Here is a 21,728-nt window from a genome sequence, read left to right as displayed (position 1 = left end):
GATAGCAGTCCCCGGGGTGCCCCACAGGAGCTGGCTGTTGAGCAGTGGGAACCTTGCCGGGGGGGGGCAGAATATAGGCGCTGCTGGGATCGTCCAGCGGCCAGCGGGACACCTCGGGAAGATCCTTAAGACTTTCCCTGAGAGTGGAGGCCCCCCGATTAAGCAGAAAATGGGCGGGAATGTCCATAGAGAAGGGTTGTAGCACTTTGGTATAAACTGACAAGGGCCCCACACCTCGTTCATACTTATCTCCTCCTCCCCTTCCTTTCTCCTGTCTCCCCTCCCCCCTCCGGCAAGGGCCACAAAGGTACTCTGGACTGACCGCTGGCGTGCTGGGTAGATCCCGCTCATGAAAACGTGGGACCAGTTCTTAATCAACAAAAGAATAGCGTTTATCACAATTTAACGGTAAGCCAAATAATCATATCTCTATTTTTGGTAAAATCCTTAATAAACACAAGTTCAAAACTTAATAAATTACAGCCCCCTCTCGATGACTCATTCTGAAGGCACCGGAAGTTATTATTACATTGATATGATTAATAAAGAAGTATAAGGAAATTTGGATAACAACAAGGTAAAAGCAGATAAAACTACTATACTCAAATAGGTAGTTGTTACTAAATCTTTGCCTGATAGTTCTTATTCGGATCTCTCTTTTAAAGGCAATTTAGAGACATTGTGACCATCCCATGAATGGAAGAATCCATCATACCGAGTCTTCATCTGTATTTTTAAGGTAAAAAATTACACAAAAATTATCCAATCCTTTGTGGTAATACGTATATAATTAGGTGTCTATAAAATAGCCGGTAATAAATAAATGAAGAACTAAAAGTGCGTTATATGAAGCCCTTTAACATAAGTTTTGGGTAGACATATGAAGATTGGGGGTACACAGCGTTGCGAGATTTATAAAAGTAATGTTTTTTGTCTTTTAAATGTAGATATTGTGATAAAGAAACATTTTGTCCTGAAGAAGGTGCAATTATCAACTGTACACTGAAACGCCGTGTCGACTGTTTTTAATTGTTTCTTAATGATTGTTTTTAACATTTGTCTCCCAAAAGGGACATGAGCTGAATAGGAATTAGATTGTAACCCTCAGGGAGGTGCATTTTTGCTCTTTTCATGTAAAGAATAAAATTGTTTTAATTTAATATCCTTATCTACATATTATTATTATTAATTCTTTTGATCAATTTTTGCAATGTTAATGTGCTTTCTAGACTGCAACAGTGTGTGTCCCCCCCAAACTTAAGACCTATGACAACTAGCGATTTTTCTTGGAACTGTTTAGTAACAGCAAACTTGGATTGTTTCTGTCTCTAACAAAGAAAGACAATCTAACAGGGTTAGTCTCTTTCCTTTTCAGATCTAACGACCACAGGAAATCCATGCGACTGTGGATACAGACCTATCACGCAGCCCCCCCATCTGAACCTTAGCGCCGCCTATATGTAAAGTTCAGTTACAGGAACTGTTATCCTTGCATATTGAGGGACTTACCAGATAGCCTTGCAACACGCCCCACCATTGATTGACGGATCAATCATTTCTATTTCAGGCTTGTTTACAGGATGACAGATGCTTCATTTTGGGAAGTATGGGGTGGGGCGTTGGTTGAGGGTTTCGGCTGGGACTGTTTTCTTAGCACTAAGTTGTGTTCTTCTATGTTATGACGGCACCTTCCACTGCACCTGGGACCTTTCCTGGGCTGATCCCTGCGATCGCCCCAATTGCGTCCGATCTTTGCCAGAGTCCATTGATTTAATCCACCCTAGCTGCTCCACCCGCTGGGTCCATACTTCACCACATGGCCACGATGTCCAATCCATACACTGGGGGTGAACTCCTGATGGTCCTTTCTTGGAACATCAATGGCCTCCTATAAAATTAAACGCACTGAGGTCTTAAGATATACCCAAAGGGTTAATCCTGATGTCATACTGCTACAAGAAATGCATTTGATGGGAAATTACTGCCACTTTTTGGCGCGTCAGGGATTCAATAGAGTTTGGCACTCAGGAGTCTCTAGGGGTTCACCGGGACGGCAGTCCTCCTGCAACACTCCTTCCCCTTCTCACCGACCCAAGTGCTCAAGGATTCCCAAGGCCAGTTCACTACCCTCACCGGTACTCTTGGGGAATCCATTATCAATCTTATGTCACTACATGCGCCCCCGGCGATTTTAGAGCCCACCCTCCGAGATGCGCTTGGGACACTATCTGCCCTTCCTCAAGGCTTGACCATAATTGGGGGGGGGGGTTAATGCCGTTCCTGATCCCAGTATTGATGCCACAGGCGCCTCCACATCCCATAGGAACAGGGGAAGCAAACGCCTCAATGACTGGGCCTCCACACTGGGCTTCTGCAACGTCTGGCGCAATTGGCACCCTCAGACATTGCAGTACACACACACTTCAGCTGCGCACCACACTAACTCCGGTGTAGACCTTCTCTTTATGCCTGATTGCATGCGCAAATGGGTTCGCAAACCCATTTGCGTAAGCAAACACTGTTGTACATCTGGCCCTAACTGGGTTGCTTCCTGACAGTTACCTGCCTGACTGCATCTGTATTACAGCTATTTTACCAACAGATGGCACCAATGCACTGTTATTCTTTGGGCATTTTATTGCTTAGCTAAAGTTGTAACATGTTAAGGATTTCCAAAATAAAGCACAAAGTGCCAGTTGTATGTTTTGGACCTCTTATTTAAGGTGTATGCTGCAATTTTCAGGAGCAGCTTGCATGTGCAAGCTGTTTTTGTGAGTGGTGTTTTTCTTAATTGATGGATGTTCTGCTGTTGAGTGGCTTCTTTTGTAGTCGGGTATGGTGGCACTGTGTGTAAATGATAGTTATCTTAGACAGAACCTTTCCTTAAACCAGCAGTCAAAGTGCATGAAAAAAAGTGTGGGAACTGTGATCTTGAGTTAAATTGGGACAGAGTCAGTGAGTGTGGGGCAGGGTCAAAGGCGTGGTTAAAAAGAACAAAATATGCTGTAACTATTTTGTTAGTCCTTCCCCTTCAGGTAACTGCATATAAAGCACAATCCTTAAATAAAAAATAAATGCAAGTTAACCTTGGGCCAGCCAATCAGTCATTTCGCACTCACAGATTGCCCAGTACTCCCCCCCCCTGCTCTGATAGCAGATATGCCCCGCCCCTACAAGACGACGCAGCAGAAACAAATAAATTGATAATCGGGTCAAGTTCGTATTTTATTTTTCCTTTTTTTTCACTGCGAAAAGCAGTGGGCCAACGCTCCTCCGCCTTAGCAGAGGAGCCACCACTGAGGCACTCTGACAACAAGGCTTGTTTCTTGTTTAGCTCTCTGTCCCTCCCTCGGCGTCAGAGGTCAGGAGAGTCCCTCCCTAACCGTCCCTCGACAGTTGTCTTTTTGCAAGAAGTAGAGGAACTGTTTTGGTTAAGATAAAAAAGAATGCGCACATCATACCCCACAGATTCCGCCCTTACGACCTCTGCCTTAAACACTGATTGAAATGCATCCATTACATTCAGACCAAATAAGATAATGCCTTGGAGTGTACAAGTGCACAGAATCATTGTGAAAAAATCTATGGCAAAACTATAGACTAAGGAAATCAACCGGCACACATTAATATGCCTCCCTGTCTCTGGTTCCGGTCTTTAACACATCCTTTCTTCCTGTAACTAAGTACCTGTCTCCCTCTGCTTTCACCCTGTCTGTTTCCAGTTCCTTATTTCTCTCTCTCTCTCTCTCTCTCTCTCTCTCTCTCTCTCTCTCTCTCTCTCTCTCTCTCTCTCTCTCTCTCTCTCTCTCTCTCTCTCTCCCTCTCTCTCTCTCTCTCTTTTGGCTTTACCCTCACACTTCACAAATATGCAATATATATGTGTGCCTAGCACTACATACGTGTGTGTCCTAACATTATTAATGTAAAGTGTTGCACTTAAATTCAATAATGAAGTGCATTCACTGGATTCTATACACTGTGTGCCTTAACTTTATCAAAATGAAATGCAGTCTTCACAGATTTGATAAACCATCCTCACACTATTAAAACGAATTTACATTAGAAGCAAAAGAGATTTATGTAAACCTATACACTATTGTTTTCGCACTGCTATTCAGAGTGCAGTTCTTAGTTAAACTTTTATTTGTGCATTCGAAGTTACTTTACAGTTAATTAAAGTGCAACATGAATCTAATGCTGAATTTATGTAGTTACATATGTCATTCATTTATAGTTGTATGGGCACAAAAAACACGTATTAATGTGCACCGTTAAATACGATGCTTAACTTTACTTAACTAGGCCTGTATTTCTTTCTGCATAAATACTGTTTTCACTTTTCTGCTTGAGTGTCTTTTTCTGTAGCTGCCGGTGTCCAGGTAAAGGACCTGGTACGACGGTCAAACATAAAAAATGTACCTACCACATCATCGGTCGTCCGCTCCTCTCTGGTTCCAGTCCACTGTAGTAAGACGCTCCCGGACTCCCCAGCGGCCAACCCTGACGCTGCTCTCATGTTCCTGGCAGTATGATAGCAGCATCAGGATTGGCCTGAGCATCCTCAATTTGTGCTCCCAGTGAGACTGGGAGCCTGTGCCTGCTGTCTCCAGCCCGGCAATGCAGCTCGGGTGGAGACAGCTTTGGTGCACATGTCAGTTTGGCTGTCCTGAGATGGCCGGCCAAACCCACATGCACACTATTATCGTTTCATTTTTCTTTTTTTTTTTTAGGCTGCTTGCAGGGGGCGGCGCAATGCTCCTCCGCCTTAGCAGAGGAGCCGCCTCTGGTCTTTTTCTTTATAGGTACGTTCACATGACTTGTTTCTCTTTTTCGCCTTTGTTCCTTGCATACCAACATTGGGCTCTAAGTCTATTTTCGAGGTTTACAAATATGGCAGGTTCACTCAAAAGATATACTATCGTATCAATTTCTAGAGTAGAGGGTCCCTGGGTTCAAGGGCCAAAGTGGCCATGTAATTATCATATTTTTTGCTGTTTAACACGTGCAATAATGTATGTATACACATTTCTATCATACAGAACTAGGCCTAAAGTATGATAAGCCAATAAACATGAGCCACTTGGTAACAGCAATAAACCTGGTTTAACATGCTAGCTAGGCAGACAAAAACAGGCATGTACACATGTGCAGATGTATGCCTGTGGTTCCACACATTATTCTACTAAAGCCAGGTATACTGCTTACTCTATGGCAATAGAGTAAGCAGTATGCCTGTTATTGCAACAGTTGTGTCTCAAACCTTTGTGCACTGGACCAACTGCAGGCAGATATTGCTTACCATCTCCGTTGGCGTCGATTTTATCAAACACCATGTCCGTGAATTCTTCAGCCGTCATTTCATCATTACATCTGTTAATTGCTCTTATAGCCTGCAACGATATAAAACAGTTAACTGGTTACTATGGGCATGGAGTCAGCAGAGGGATCTACATACGCGACAAAGACATAACACGTGAGAAGCCATTGACTTCGCGTGACATAGGCCATCCATCCCCTCCTCCGCGCGCAAGCACCTTGATCCAGTCCCACCTTTTAAGCCTTGAGATCTTTGCTTGCTGGGACTTGTAGGCCATTGCTTGTAACATGAACATTTAAATTGTAAGCCACAGCATCAGAGTCGAGTTGGAAACTACACTGTCCGTGGACAAGCTTGATGCTGCAGCAGAGCAGGATTGCCCATTCACAAGCTCGGTGATTTTCTGACATGTTGGCACTGTTTTTTGTTTTTTTGCAGTTTTATATAACGAGAACTTGACTCTAAGGTATTTGGGCGCTTTACATAAGCAGCAGTTACATTACACCGGGTGACATTCATTTTTGGTAGGCACGGGGAGATTAAGTGATTTGCCCAGAATCACAATATGTTAGCTGACACTGAGACTCATACCTGGTTCCCCAGTTCCAAAGTCGGCAGCTCTACCCCTTAGGTTTTGAAAGCCACTGAAAATATCTCGAAGCACACCCATATTTATAACAATTCGTTAATGCTCTCCAATGTTCCTCAAATTTGGCGTGAATACTCGTCTTGTGTGCTCCGTCCCGAGTGCACAAATATATGTATTCAAAAAACGTGTGACGCGCGCTGTGCGAGTCACGTAGAGTTGCACAGCCTTATGCACATTTGTGATCCACATTATACACGTACTCAGAAATATTCAGAACAGTTCAATCTGTTTATTTCTATTCATTTTTCAACGTTTGTCCGTCAATTAGTAGAAATAAACAGATTGAACTGTTCTGTATACTTCTGAGTACGTGTATAATGTGGATCACAAATATGCATAAGGTTGTGCAACTCTAGGTGATTAGCACAGCGTGTGTCACACTTTTTTTTAGCTCTACCCCTTAAGCCACACTGTGCTTAAAAGAAAAATGGTATGGCACAAAGTCAGGTTATGGGGGGAATCCCAACCCCTCTGTTTTTCATTGAAAGCGGCTCAGGTGAATAATTGACTTGACATTTTTAAACTGTAGCATTCTTGTCTGCGCAGCATATTGTAAAGCACCTGGCTTTATGTAACCTTTCCCAACACTGTAAGAAAAATTTCCTTTTTCTGCCATTCATTGTTCATTTACACACGTGATAGTGAGCTTTTCACTGCTAAAATGCGGCACCTGCCCTTTGAAAACCACCTGGCTTATCCACTTCTAAAAAGGTTGAAGTCAAAAGTCCATTTAGGCATAGTTGCCATTAGTGCAAGAAAAATACCTGCCTTTTATTAACCAAGATGTCAGCCGGTCCTAGGGCCCGTGATAATACGGGAGGGGGGCTTTAAAGGGGAGTGTCCTGTGGAACTAAGGATGTGGCTTATACATGTAAACTAAAGTTCTGTGATTACAACTGGTATTTTGATTCCTCTGGGAGCTTTCTGTTATTGCATCCAGATATAGTAACACAGCAGCTGACATGCACCTAAAACCATCCAGGACTATTGGCTTTGTCAATGTTTGTTAGCTGCTTAAGATACACGAGTAACAACAATGATTTTGTTGTAAATATTTAATATTGAAAATATTTCAATTCTGAAATTACGAGACTGTGAATGAAACGCTCCTGAGGCCTGTGGAAGAAGTAGTGGTCTTCAGTGTTTCAGTCACTCTAGTTACGTTCACTCTGTTAGACATGTACACACTTTCCTCTCCACATTTTGTTCATCGCAATATCTTACCACCTCCCTCCTCCCCATCACCCTCTTCTCACCCCTTCTGAATGCACTTCCTCTCATCTCCGTCACTTCGCCAACCCTCCCACACACACAAAGCACCCACTCACATGGTAAGCAATGCATTTTCTTAAACTCGCACTTGCCTATACAAGAGCAATATGCTACACTTAAAACATACAGAAAACATCATGGAAATAGCTGTCAATCTTATCTATTTGTAAGTAAACCATGTGAAATATAAACAGGAAATAAATCGCTGACATGGATTACTGTAACATGTTTTGCCTTCATTTTTAAGAAATTGAATCGGTGTTTTTGCCAGTACAGTTAAGGACACGACAGGGACCCGTTTCAATCTCAGTTTTTAATTGCTGGGACGAGGAGGGACCCGGCCCACTTAAAGCTCTCCCTGGCCCCCAGGTGACGCTTCTTTATACGCAGGCATACAGCGCTCCTCTGAAGTTACACCGCAGCACACATCGGTACCTTAAGAGCTCACATGCAGGGTCGTGGGAAGTAAAGGTGCCGGGGTGATGCAGCACCCCTGTGTATCCTTGATGGAGAATTGACAAGCGGTTTTAAGCATTAGTCTTAACGCATTTAATGTGCATTCCTCTACAAACTGTCTCGTGACGGGAAATTTCGCGTGACAAATTGCTAGTAATTATTTGACCACGAAGAGCTCTGTATTCTCTTCCTTTCTCATACCTCATGTTTTGGGTCTGTGGTAACTCTGGACAATCTTGCTGGGGTAGAAAGGAGAAGGCCACATATCCCACATTTTTTAACACAGCAGGTGCGCACACATACACTTGCTTAAAGCAAGTACCAATACCTAAACATATATCAGCAGTGTGGAAAGTACACTCAAGGCATTTAAGACAGGTTATGTCGAGGGCCATCATCCCCTCTAAAGCCAAACTGCTCCAGTTCCACTTCTCACAAGGAGGGGGCAGCAGTGACACCCTGCTAGGAATGGACTGCTGCCCTGTGCCTTTGTTTGAAATAAAGTTGCATAGCTGCCAAACGGTCCGAAATCGCCTGTGATAACCTGAGGTGGCTTTTAGGTAACATAACACTGCATTCTGGGACTTGGCAGCTTAATGCGTTGTAATCATGTTCTCAAAAATCCCATCAGATCAAATACCATTTGTTTTAACTCAGGACAGCCTGACTCTGTCACAGCGACACTTGGCAGTTATTAGTAGTGTTTGTGCTGAGTTTAGCTCCCAGATAATCGACCACATACACCAGGTCCATCCGCAGATGTTCCTATTGCTAAAATGAAGGATATTTCTGAGCTGTCAAAAAACTTTTGTTTAAACTGGTTGCCTAAATAGCTCTTGAGTTTTCGTACCAGTGCCTCTTTTCCCCCGATCATGTGCGCGATGTACTACTTTCAGCCCTACTACCTAATGTGACACCTCCAGAGATTCACTGACATTCGAGAGCATTTCCTGCCATTTTATCTGTAGCACCTTATACTGCTTGCTTGTCAGTCCTTTGTTAGCCCTGGCGGTACCTTTCACATTCCCTGTCTCCTGCTTTAAGAAGGCAGTGGCATGAACAGAATGTAGCCAGGGTTCTAAAAATGCGTGTTTGCATTCTTCAGCGTTGACTCCTGGCTCCTCGGTAGCACGTCGAAGGCTAAGTAAGGGTGGGGCAATGGGTCAAACATGTGAAGTCATCAGTGTCAGAGGAAGTACCCCTCCCTAACAAATCAATGTTCGTGCCCAGAGGCAAAGTGTCTTTTTATCTAGAGAGGGACAGTCATGCTTGATCACCTGTCGCTACTCTAAAGCCACGACCCCCAGAACCCCGAGCAGTGCTCCCTGGCACGTACCCTGCCCCGAGGAGCTGCGCCCTTGAGTTACCGACAACAAATCCCCTGAGATGTTCTTCGTGATTTCTAAATCCACTTAGAGGGCTTAGTGGCTGTCACTGTAAGCTTCTCAAGCCTTAAGACGGTTACTTCCGGAACCTTTTCTAAAGGCCAATAAAACGAGAGACCCAAATTAACCCGAGCTAAACATTCCTCCCCCTGCTGAACTCTGAGGTAACTTTTCATCTATGAGTCGGCGTCGTACTCCTACGGTGCTGCCTTTGTCGGTTCGCCGGGACTCTTGTAGTGCTTCCTGGATGTAGCGCTTGGGATACCGTCAAACTGATGGGCACCTAACACTGAAACCCTAAACTGTGGACGATTATAGGCGCAGGATGGCAGAGAAAGCGTGCGGCCACCTGACACTGCAAAAACACCAACAGCCCCGTGTGCACGACATGACTACAAGGAAAGGGCTAATGTCCAGGAAGTGCCTGCAGAATTCCAAACACGCTGTGCCTCTTTCACATGTGACGCACATAGTTTGCTCAGCCATTAGCACCGCTTTGAATGTGTATTTAGTATTTATTAATTAAGCTGGACGGAGGGCACAGGCTTCCATTAGCATGGCAGAGACTAAATGTCCCTCATCCCTAGATTATGAGTGTCCACCTAGGAAGGGCTGCATCCCAAACCCAAGCAGTTTGTGAGTGAACCTGCCCACGTCACAGGTCAATGCTCCCGTCAGTCCAAGGTGGCTGCACCGGGAATTAAAGTCACAATTAATTAACACAAACCAAGCACCCTACGGCGGAGAGATCTGCAATGCAACACGTGAGGGGAAAGAATTTGAAAACTATTATTACATTGTTTTGCAACGGACTGAGTCTGTGTAACCGGGACCTTTCATCCTGCCACCTGTCCATTTTATGTAACAGCGTGAACGCTCGCCGTTGATGTCAGCGGGTCACGGGTGCGGCATCACGCGGGCCCTCCCAGCTTCAGGGCCGGTCAAGGGGTGCGGGCACCCACCCTCCCCCCAGAGCGGGGGTGGCGAGGCCGGTCTTACAGCAGCCTGCACTGTCCCTGCTTGGGTATCCGTGCACTTCAAACTATACGTGCGCCGAACAGAAACAGGTATATTCAGTCCTACAGACAAAATAGCACCGTCACACAAGAAACCAAGCATGGCAAAGCGAACCGACGCAGCACCGACGTTATCCCAAAAAAAACTTTAGAGCCAAATGTAATTGTTGATAATGCTAGAAGGAAAGTTAATCCAAACCCCACACCCCCGGGGCAACACACAATTGGACTAGGACACTCAGGTCCCGAGAGCAGAACCCCGCACCAGGAGCGACATCCACCACCCTTTAAGCATAGAATCCTTATTTGTGACAAATCCCACACACCCAAAACAGGACTGAGGCAAAGGATAGACCTAAAATAAAAACAGGTCAAAAAAGCAATAAACCATCTTAGCCCAAAGCTCCTAAACAAAATAAAGAAAATGGTGATATATCACAAAACTGCCATGGCCTTGGGAGAGATGTTTTGAATGAATTTCTATTTAGTATAGATTCCTTATTGAAGAATTTCCATATAAATTTGGAGGCCAAGACCACATCATTAATTAAAACTGAGCTGAACAAAGCAATGACTAAATTCACCCAGTTGACACACGAGAAAACAGTGAGCAGCAGGGGGACGGAAACTCTTGAATTAGATTGGGATGCCACTAAGTTACCTCCCACTCTATACATAAAGTGCACCGTCACCCAACATGAGCCCATAAACAAGGAGCTAACCAAACAGATACTTTTAGGGTAAAAGGGCCTGATTACGTAATCTTGAGAGAAGGTACCAGAAGTAGGGCCTTTGTGACTACCACCTGAGAGTACTCCCTATGTGCTGATATTGAAAACATTCCACCCCTACCCCCGGGACAAATAGGATACTGAGACACTACTGCATAAAACTGCGCATTGGCTATGTGCAAAGTCTGGTTTTCAGGGGGACTTGAACAACAAAATTCTGTTTTCCAGAAGATTGAGCTGGGTTGGTTCTTCCAAAAAGACTTCAAGGGGAGATTACATAGTGACTAAGTTTGAAGATCCATGATTGGTACAATTTCTGCTACAACATTTGCATTACCTAGTAGAAAAACATGAGGAAATTAGAGCTCCGTCACTGTTTTTTTTCGACAAACCTTTACCCCTTAGTCAACTTACCCACCAAAGAGCTCAAAATGTGTAAGTCATACCTACATATGCTCGACGCCAATCAAATGTACATGTGTTTAACTACTTTGACCCGTTGAGCGATTTGGGAGCGATCAATTGACTTCTTACCGTCATGGAGCCAAATATTTTAGGAGACTTGGGGCCCCTGCATGACACAAGCCTGGCGAGTCAGCAACAAGAAACACAGCCTGGCTTTGTCCGCAACCCCCGATCATTGACTTAGTTCCTGGCGATTCCCTAAAAGATCTGACTCTGGTTTCTTGGAACACTGCAGGAGCCCTCAAAAAGTAAAAAAGTCCTGATTGGCTAAGTTTCATTTTATTTTTTGTGGAGTTTTATATAGTGCAAACTTGACCTGAAAGTATCAGAGCGCTTACATGAGCACCAGTTGCGTTACAGATGGAAACATTCTATTTTGTTAGGCACGGGGAGATTCAGTGATTTGCCCAGAATCACAGGATGCCAAGTGTCCTTGTTGAGACTCGCTCCGGGCTACCCAGCACCGAGGTCAACCGCCCTAGCCGTTAGGCCATATCCTTTTCCTCCTTTGATATTATTTGTATTCAGGAAACTTGGTTGATAGAGCCTTTTCACATTGACAGTTATTATGCCCTGTTTTTCAAACAGCTCTCTCACCCAAGGCCTGGCGGGTGTGGGGTGGTGTTGTTATCTTTGTCTCTATTCAAATACCGGACTCCCACATTTCGCTAGAATGGTCCTCATCTCATTTTTCAGTCTCTCTGATATCCTTTCTCAAGGATCCCGACATTTTATTAATTATTTTTATAATAATGGTAATAATGTTTATAATAATATTTATATAACTGTATAATAATTATTTTATAATAATAAGTGTGCAATATAATCGAGGAACTGGCTAAGTTTCCGAAGTACTTTCATTTGCACCAGGACCAGAAAGTTGTATTGATATGGGCAGGGGATTTTAACATCTCATTATGTCATTTGAATGATACTCAATTGTGTGGTTCTTTTGCTGACTATGTCGGCAATAGGCCATATTATAGACACAAAATATTTGGTGATGTCTTGAACTCCTTAACACTACAATATGATATCATTTTCACCTATGACAATCCGACTGGGGCCCCCAATGTTCCCCCACTTTTATAGGAAGAGCCCAGTGAAGTACTATTGATTATATATTGCTATCTGCTGAGGTTTTCACACTTGTTTTGGATTTGAAAATGGTTTCAAAATGCTTCAGTGATCATAACCCGCTGACTATCACACTAAAATGTAACTCAAAATGACCTCTGTGGAAAAAGGATGGGAGGTATCATACTCAAAAAATAAAGGGCTGAGAGTTAAATGGGAAAAAATTGGTCCCGTAGTGTTGACCCAAAACATAATTAAAGAAAAAATGAAATCTGTTTTGGCCTGCCTAACAGATAAAGCCAATTCTTAAACTATATTGGCAGAATTTGATCATTTATGTAGATCAATCTCAGACAAATTAGCTATTAAGAGGTCAAATCGAGCGACACCACTAAACCGATCTTTTAGTGCTGCCTGCACAGCTGAAAATAAAAGTTTGAGGGCTGCGCTTAAAACAAACTCACAATCTTTATTAATTTCCAAAAGACAGCCAGCAGTGGAGTTTCTGGATGGCACAGACCAAGAATCCCAATCTTATAGTTCTCTTATGCCCACTCCTGGAGTTCTGACTGCCCACAAAACTCATTAATTGGTAAATGTTTTCTCAATAATAGGAGGCCTGCAATTGAATAATGGAACAGCAGTCTAGTGTCTAGCAGTCTGATGTGGGGGAGCTGGAACAGATTACTGTATTTGAATAGTATTTAAGAGGTGGGACAAGTGTGCCTAGAAAAGATCAATCGGATAAACACATTCGGCTTCTAGGACATTAAGACACCTGGGTGAAAAGTGAGATAACCACATGGGGAGGGAAAGATACCGGAAAGAGGAATATGGGGTCGGAAGGAACTCTATGTGATGATGCCGGTAAAGATTGATGATATGTTGGGAAAATGATCCAGAATAAGAGGCACTAGTGTGGGGGTCAAATGATAAAGAAGGGGAATTCCATTTCTACCTGGAATAAGGGTTTACTCTGTTGTAGGGGTAGGTAGATAATCAAGGGATGGCTCACCAATACTGCAGAAATTGGGTTAGAAGGAAACAAAGGGAAGCTTAACTTAATAAATAAGAGGAAGAGATGGAAAGGCAAAGGACTTACTGATACATGGAATTGTTACCTTGGCAACAGGAGACCAGACATTTAAAAAGAGAATGAACAAAACGAAAGAACTTTGAGAAGCAGGATAAATCAAATTGTAAGTAAATTAGTAATCTTCTTTTTTGCGCTTTTGAGGTATACTAGAGGTATAAGCTCTGCAGTACGCACTTGGTAACTGCAATCACTCTTGAACAAGTTGGCGTCTTTGGTTTTAAGAAACACACAGACCAATTACAAAAATTCACAAATTTGGAAGGGGATGGAGTGTATTTATCAGTCTGTGTATCTGACAGAGGTTGGTATTGACATTTTGATTGATACATGCCTAGAAATTGAAGCGCTTTTGTGGTATATTAAAAAGTATTACAAATTAAAAAAATTAGAAAATGTAAAGTAAAAATAAGAACCAGAGGTGTGGATTCCAATAAGTGAAAAATATTGATTATATGTTTTTCATAAAATCTTTAATTAGACCCTGATGAAGTCCCTATAGGGAATGAAACATATTTAAGTATTATGGAATTGGATACTAAATAAAAAGAACTTTATATGCAAAAAGACACCATCTGGAAATTAATTGAGAAATGTGATACGGAAAATATTTGAAAAACAAAAGAGTGATTACAGAAACAAGCACTTTGAATTGGAAAGTTCAATGTGAACAAGGAAATTATGTTGCCCTCCTACTATTGAGAAAACAAACCCACAATCTTTATCTGTCGTTCAAAATGCCAGGCACCATTATAAGAGTATATTAGAAGAAAGGAAAATGGAGATAAGAACGAAATCATGGGAGGATATTTTAGCCGCAGCAATATCAAAGGATAATACTAAGTTCTGGGAGGTAGTAAACCATCCTTTTTTTGCCGATCATGACAGCCCAAAGGTTGAATCCCTAAACCCGCAAGATGAGTGGGTGAAACACTTCATTGGAATCTTTCAGTCAAGTGAAAGTGGCTCACAGGCTAATGACATCTCAAGCAGGAATTACATCCCAGACCCAGGCAAGCAGAGCTCTTTCATCCCCATAGAATTGAGCAAAGTAGTTTTGGCCATTACCAGTCTGCCCCTGGGAAAGCGCCAGGACTAGATGGGGTGGCAGTCGACTTTTTTAAAGCTAATGTTCAATTATGGGCTCATGCGTTAACAAATGTACTTTGGAGTGTTGCAGCCGGTCCCATCCCAGAGTTCTAAAAGTTGGCCATCATAGTCCCCATATTCAAATAAGGAGACAAACATTCACCCACATGCTATAGACCAATCTTCCTTATAGATTCAACTGTGAAAATTCTAGGGCATGTACTTCTGACTCACTTAGAGGCTTGGGTAGAAGAAAATAATATTTTGTACAAAGTCCACTTTGGTTTTAGACCAGTGATAGGAACTGTGGAACAAGCATTATATCTCCAGCTCATTGCGAGTTAATAAGTGATGGCAAAAGAGGGCCCTGAATATGGCTTTTATTGACCTAATGTGTCATGTGACTTGGACAATTGGGAAACTTATGTAAAATAATAGAGGACATGGGTGTTGATGGAAAACTTGTTAATCTATTACAACAATTGTGTCATGATCTAAAAGTTTTGGTGCGATTTGGGCCCCAAGTTGAAATCACTTCCCAAATAAGCTCGTCAAGAGGAGTGAGACAGGGCTGCATTTCAGCCCCTTTCCTGTTGTTACTTTACATAAATTGAATAAATGACAAATTAAAAAGGTTAGGAAGGGACCGCCCATAAATCGAAGACCAATCAATACTGATCCTCCTATACGCAGATGATGCAGTATTGATTGCCCGCATGGCTAATGGCCTGCAAGGTTTATTGGATCATTTTATGAGTTTTATGAATGAGTTAAACTTAAAAGTAAATTACTCTGAGTCCTATGTAATGACCTGTTGCAACATGAATACTAAAACAAAGCACTTTAAAATGGGGGGAGGGGGAACACGCCTGGAGAAGACAATACATGTTCATCATCTAGGGCTAACCTTTAGCTCAGCCCTCTTGTGGAAATTCCTCCTCCTGGTGAAAACACAACATCTGGGCAGGAACATTGAGGCCATCTTTCGATTTGCACAGAAACTAAGACATAAACCGATAGCCGAGATGGTAACTCTTTATAAAACAAAATGTACCCTGGCAGCCATGTACGGTGCAGAAGCTTTGGGGGCTTTATAAAGTAGAGGCACTCTAACATATGGAAAATGATTTCATGTGCAGATTGTCAACTATCCCCAAAAAGTATGCAAAGTGTGCTTGCCACGAGGAATTGGGTTTAATTTACGTAGAGGACACGATCGGCATAACCCCACTTCTCTTGTGGATTAAATGCTAGCAAAACCTAGAGGTGGCATTAGTAAGGTCATGCATCACCGACTATTTCTAGATAAGGCTATTAGGATACCCTGCATACTTAACCAGCACCTTTCTAAAATTGGGCCTAAGGGAAATGTTTTTAAATCCTCAAAATCTTGGTGCAAACAGTGAGGAGATGGTAGAGCAACATGTCTCCGAGTCCCTTCTGAATGAAAGATTATTGAGAATAATGCAAACAATCCGGACTGTTGACGATTACCTATTCAGAGTGGGTTGATAATCCCATTTACAGGTCGAACGTTGCGTTTTTTAGACAACATTTTATTAATTTTAAAGCTGCTTTCCCTTTTCAACGTGTCTGGCAGTACGACTTCTGTCCTTGCCTTTGTAATAATACTGCGAAACGAAGCACAGGGCACCATACATTGTTTTGTCCTCCATACTCAGCCCCAAGATCGTCCCTTTTAATCCCTGTGCTGCATAAGGCAAACATTAGACATTTCCGGATAGGCCTGGAATACTTACAAACACTGCCTTCTCTAGATATCTGCCATGCAGTGGTACATTTTATCAAGAGCGCATTAGCTGTCAGAAAACGCTATTAAATGTTATAGATATGATGATATCCAGATATTTGCTAAGCTTGGCTTACAATCCTAGGGACCTCGCAAGATGTTATGTTTTGTGAGGACGTGCATACATTTATGCTTTTATGATTTTCTTCACTTGTATTTTATGTGTTGATATTCTTTTGCTTGTAATGAGTTACACTTCTTTTTATTAAGGCTACTGTAATTTTATATGTGCATTTCCCCTAAAATCAATGTACATGAAAATGTTTTAATTGCTTTTATGGCTTATGCTGAATAAAGATTTTGAATCTGAACCTACTTAGACTGGCCGGCAGGGGTTTGAGCCTATGACCGGCAGTAAAGTACCGATAGTCATTTACCACGCCATCTCTTAATATATACTTATGGCTATCATACACATACCATGGTGTTTTGTTTTCATATACATGTTTAGATCACAGCAAGCGTTTCTGAAAATACCTTCCTGTGCGTCTTGTACAAGGGGCTGCGAAGTGGGACCTTGACTCCAAACTTCAAAGAAATTCTGTTTCTGTACGTTTATAAAACATTGAAAAATTCCCTAGCCAGCGGCGGCTCCTCCGCTAAGGCGGAGGAGCGTCGCCTCACTGCTCTGCGAGCAGAGCAAAAAGGCAACAAAAATGATAATAACTATTGTTATTAACATTTTCGTTTTCCTTCCTGCTTGGTTGAGGGGCAGATGGGGCTGGGCTGGCCAGTGTAGGGGGCAGGGGAAGGAGTGTTAAGCACACTCCAATTGCGCATGTCTGCTTGGTCTGCTCTCTTGGGCTGGCCAAACAATCCTGCGCACGTTACATCTTCCTCTCAAGGCTGTTTTACACAGCCTGGTGGGGAATATGCCTGGCCTCCAAGCCCCTGTCTGAGCGCCGAACCATGGCGCTCAGGCCAATCACAATGCTGCTGTAAGGCAGTGTTGTGAGTAGACAGGGATTCTGGAGGCAGTGTGCTTCCTGTTTGTGCCAGAAGATGACAGAGGCGGCGGTATCGGGCGGCACCCAGGTAAGTTCATTTAAAAAAACATATATATATTCCTCCCTTCGCTCCCCCACCTTCCCCCTGACTGACCACGCTCAGTAGCAGGCGCTACTGCCCTAAACACAAACAAGTCACAGCACAGAGAACAAAAAACAGACACCAAGGGGCCGATTATGATAGAGGATTTTCCGCCTCCTCCGGGCCGGCGGAAGCCACCGCCGGCCCGGAGGAGGCGGAAAATCCTCTGCGGAGTCACCAAAGACCCACCGCCGCATTACGATGGCTGGTGGGTCTTGGATTCTGTCCGCTGCTTTTCCGCCGCGGTCGGATTACAACCGCGGCGGAAAAGCTCTCCTTTGGCTGGCAGTGTCTATCAGACACCACCAGCCAAATTAGGAAGCATTAGTAAACATGCTTTTCCGCGGCGGTTTTTCCGCCGTGGAAAAGCATGTGTACTTTTGCTTTTGGGGGCCCGTTGCGGGCCCCCAGGGCGTAGGCGGGTGGGGGGTGCACATGGGGGGTACCTGTGGTACCCCCCAGCATTTACATGCACAAAGCGGCAGGCACCGCGCGGTGCCTGCCGCTTTGTGCATGTAAATGTTACACATGCACTTTTAACATTGCGGCGGGTGCTGCTTGAAGCAGCACCCGCCGCAATGTTAAATATCCAGGATGTGACCGCCAGGGTGGCGGTCACATCCTGATTTGCATGGAGGGACCTCCGCAGTCCATGCGGACGGTCCCTCCACCTCTGGGATGGCGGACGGACGCAAGTCCGTCCGCCATCCTAATCGGCCCCCAAGTATGGTGGTACACCTGTTAGGCAGTGCAAAGTCAAGATAAAGGGGATAATTTTTCGTTTTTCAGATGAGGAGAATTGCATAATTCAGTTCCCTGTGGTATCCCAAGTACCACAGGGGATTGATGAATTTTAAAAGGCGTGCTCGAACTTCTGAAATTCACCTGTCAGTCATACAAGACAGAAATACGCAGAGGTCCCAGGGGAGAAAAGTAGAATTGTGCCTGCTACACAGAGGCTAAAATCTCTGTATGTCAGGGACATTTCTTTTTTGTTCCTCAGAGAGAAGCCCCCTAGTTGGAGTTATTTCTGAGAAACAGATAAATGGCCTAGCTGGCCACCACCAGCGGCAACCGTTTAGGCAAATCTTTTTCACAAAAGTGCTCCTGTGTGGCGGAGTATTTTCAACAAAAATGCTAGATCAACTCTCGATTTGGTGGGCAAGGTGGAACCTGGATGGTGGAGGTGGAGCCTATACCACGGGAGTGACTGGGTGCTCTTGCCATCTAACCTAAAATGCCTTTCTAAGTCCTCACTTCTCTAAAAAAACAAGCACTGGCAAGGTCAATCGGTCTGCACTGTTTGCCAACCTTTTGGCTTTGACACTGCTTATGTTTGCTATAGTTTTAATAAAAAAAAGTTATTGTTAAGGGATCTGCTGCTTTAAAAATATGTTTTTGGTCTTATAAAGCACTTATGGTAATACTAGTCTCTGCCACTGAAGGGAACTACGTTGGTCCTCATTACAATGAGACCCGGAAAGCCTCCGACAGCAGGTCAGAGGCTTTTCGGGTCTCATTGCGGGTTTCACTTCCGATGTAGCAGGTCAAAAGTGAAACCGGACAGTTATTCTGGCTGGATTCTGATGGACTCAAGGAGCCCGTAGCCAGTCGGAGGCCTGCCCCTAATCCCTATGGATGGCATTTCTGCCGTCGGCATTACGATGTCGGTTTCAGACAGACTTTCCATGTCGGGGTTTTCGACATGGAGAGCCTGTCGGAAAGTGACATTGGGGTCCCTTAGCAGGGCCCCCCTCACCTTGTGGTCTCCGTTGGGGGTTGAAGGGGCACCTATGGTGCTCCCCTGTTAATCTCTGCACTGTATGGAAGGCACCCTGAGGCCACGCAGTGCAGGGATAAACACATCCTCCCATTTCTCCATGGGAGCTTGTGCTACGGCTGGTTTACGGCTGCAGCACAAGCTCCCATAGACAAATGAGAGTATGCAACCGCACCATGTGCAGTCACATTGTAATGCTGCGTTCAGGACCGCCAACTGGAGGTCGATCAGTCCCGATTCCGCAACAGTGTCGAGGGGACATGAGTCAACCCAACATTGTAATGAGGGCCTTAGTGTGGGGATGTGCTCCTTTTAAGAGGGCAGAATGCTCTCACAGTGAAATTAGTAAGTGGCTGATTTGGGCTGACTCATTGACCATGTTGTATGCTGTCGTTGGCGATAGAAAAATGTGAATCACACACCAACACCAATGGATGAAGAGGGCTGCCTGAAAGCTCCTGTAAGTAAGTGTATTATATATGTAATTTTACTGAAATGAAAAAGTCTTAGTTAACGCCAGACCTTAAAAGGAAGTGTCTGCACGGGAACCAATTCCAAAACTGCAAAGCGGAATAATGGAATTGAGATTACATTTGAATCTGGAAAAAAATGTCTATAAAGGACAAACTAACAGTGTTTAAAATGTCACAAATATTTGGGGTAGGGTGCAGTAAGCCTGAGAAGATTGTAATGATGTTTCTGATAAGTGTAAGATGAATATTTTTGGTGGAAAGGCACCAGCAGGATTTAGGACTCTGTGAACGGTGGGAGATGGGGGGAGGGGTTGGTGTGGGGCGGGGGACTTCTAGCTAGACCACAAACCTAGGTAGAAAAACAATAGAGCCCTGTGATACCATTCAGGACTGTTAAGAAAGAACCACAATATTTGTGGGTGGTGATTCATATCAAGTAGTGGCATGGAGTTCTGAGAATAGATGAGAGTGCAGCTGCTTACTACAATTAAGGAGAGTTGGAGCACGTCTGATATTGACAGGGAAGTTGTTCCATATTCCAGGAGTATGAAAAATGCAAGGCCTCTTGTTTCCGCTTTCTTGCAGTTACTGTTTTTTCCAGCTTCATTTTGGCCATGTTTCTTATGCACTGCTGTTCACCTAACTTGGTTAAATTCTGAACAATGCATGCAGGTGTGCTGTTTAGTTGCGTCAGGGGTGCGGAGATGTGGTCAAACTTCTATCAGCCTTATTAGGAGACATGCTGCAGGGAGAAGGATGGTTTCAAAATGGACAATGATTAGGTCAGGGAAGTTTTGGAGCAAAGCGTTGCCTTCATCCAGGTACAAGCGTTCTAATGCTTGGACTGTTGTTCAGAAGCTGGATTCACGGAAGAAAAATTCCACTTTATTCAGAATAGAAAGCTGTTCTTATGCTTTCTTGGTTTTACTAGAAATGTGTTCTTTAAAGCAAAACTTAGTGTCAAGGGGGAATCCAAGGGACCTTGTGTTGGCTGTCAGCTGAGGGTGAAGGATTCCAGGTATACTGCGGAGAGCCAAGCGTGAATTTGTGATTGCCTGTTGCTATTGGTCAATAGAAGGAATTCTGGCTTGGAAAGATTACGTTTCAGGTAGGTGTTGAATATCCAGTTCTGAATGAGCTCAAGGCAAGTTCTGAGTCACTGAATGTCATGTGAAGCAGTGATTTTCAAGTAGGGCTAGTGTCATCACAGTTTTGATGGATGCTGATGCAGGGGTAAATGAATAGGGTTCCAAAAGGTTCCATGTAGAGTTCAAAGATGAATGGGAACCAGATGGAACCCCAGGGTACGCTGTAAGAGATAGGTCATTTGTGGGATCGTGAAGCTCCACTGGGGATGTATAAGTGGTGTTTTGTGATGTAGGAGTTGAAACACCGTTAGGTCTGGGAGGTCTGTAGATCAGGCTGTAAGTAGTTGTCTTTGATGGGGAGCATGGGAAGTGGCTGGTGAGTCATTCTGGATCACTTAGGGTGCAGGGCCAGTTGGACTTGTGGGTGACATCTCGCCCTCAACATATCTTGTTGCTGCAGTCTCCAGATTGGATGCTGTAGTGTGTGGAGATGATGATGTCTTCGATGTGTGTGAATGTGGATGTAATCCAGGTCTCTGTCATAAACAGTAAATCCAGGTTGCTTTGTGTGACCATGTTTGCAATGTCAGGTGCATGGAGGACTGTACAGTACTTGTTTACAAGAATGAGTTGAAGTATTTACTCAGGTGGTCGCATGTATGCTCTGGTGTAAGGGATGGTTCCTGTGGTTGATGTGCGGGTTTGGTATCAGTGATTTCACCATCTGGGTATTGATGTGGGAATAGGCTTGTTGAATGAGGCACGTATAAAAGACTTAACCTAGAGGTAGGAGGTCTGGACTATAACAATCCTGACCCTAACAGGATCAAAAGGTTGATTTCCTTGTCTTTTTCTCACCTTAATCTGAGTACCTATGTGTAAGGACACCCTGTCGAGGTATTTAATATTCTAAGCAGTTGGCTGAGGTGGTAAGGTCC

The 21,728-nt window shown here is 43.8% G+C and overlaps 1 protein-coding gene across 1 annotated transcript in view; it reads right to left on the bottom strand.

Annotated features, from left to right (window-relative positions):
* GUCA1A (guanylate cyclase activator 1A) overlaps positions 1-21,728 on the bottom strand; it is a 104,768-nt gene that overhangs the window by 23,941 nt on the left and 59,099 nt on the right. The window contains exon 3 of the mRNA XM_078641276.1: positions 5,300-5,390. Coding sequence (XP_078497402.1) covers positions 5,300-5,390 — 91 coding nt within the window. The remainder of the gene's footprint in view (positions 1-5,299; positions 5,391-21,728) is intronic.

The sequence above is a fragment of the Lissotriton helveticus genome, chromosome 5_1, assembly GCF_964261635.1.
Source record: "Lissotriton helveticus chromosome 5_1, aLisHel1.1, whole genome shotgun sequence".
NCBI classification, from domain to species: Eukaryota; Metazoa; Chordata; class Amphibia; order Caudata; family Salamandridae; genus Lissotriton; species Lissotriton helveticus.
The sequence above is the reverse complement of the archived record's forward strand: the minus strand, read 5'-3'. Positions and strand labels throughout refer to the sequence as shown.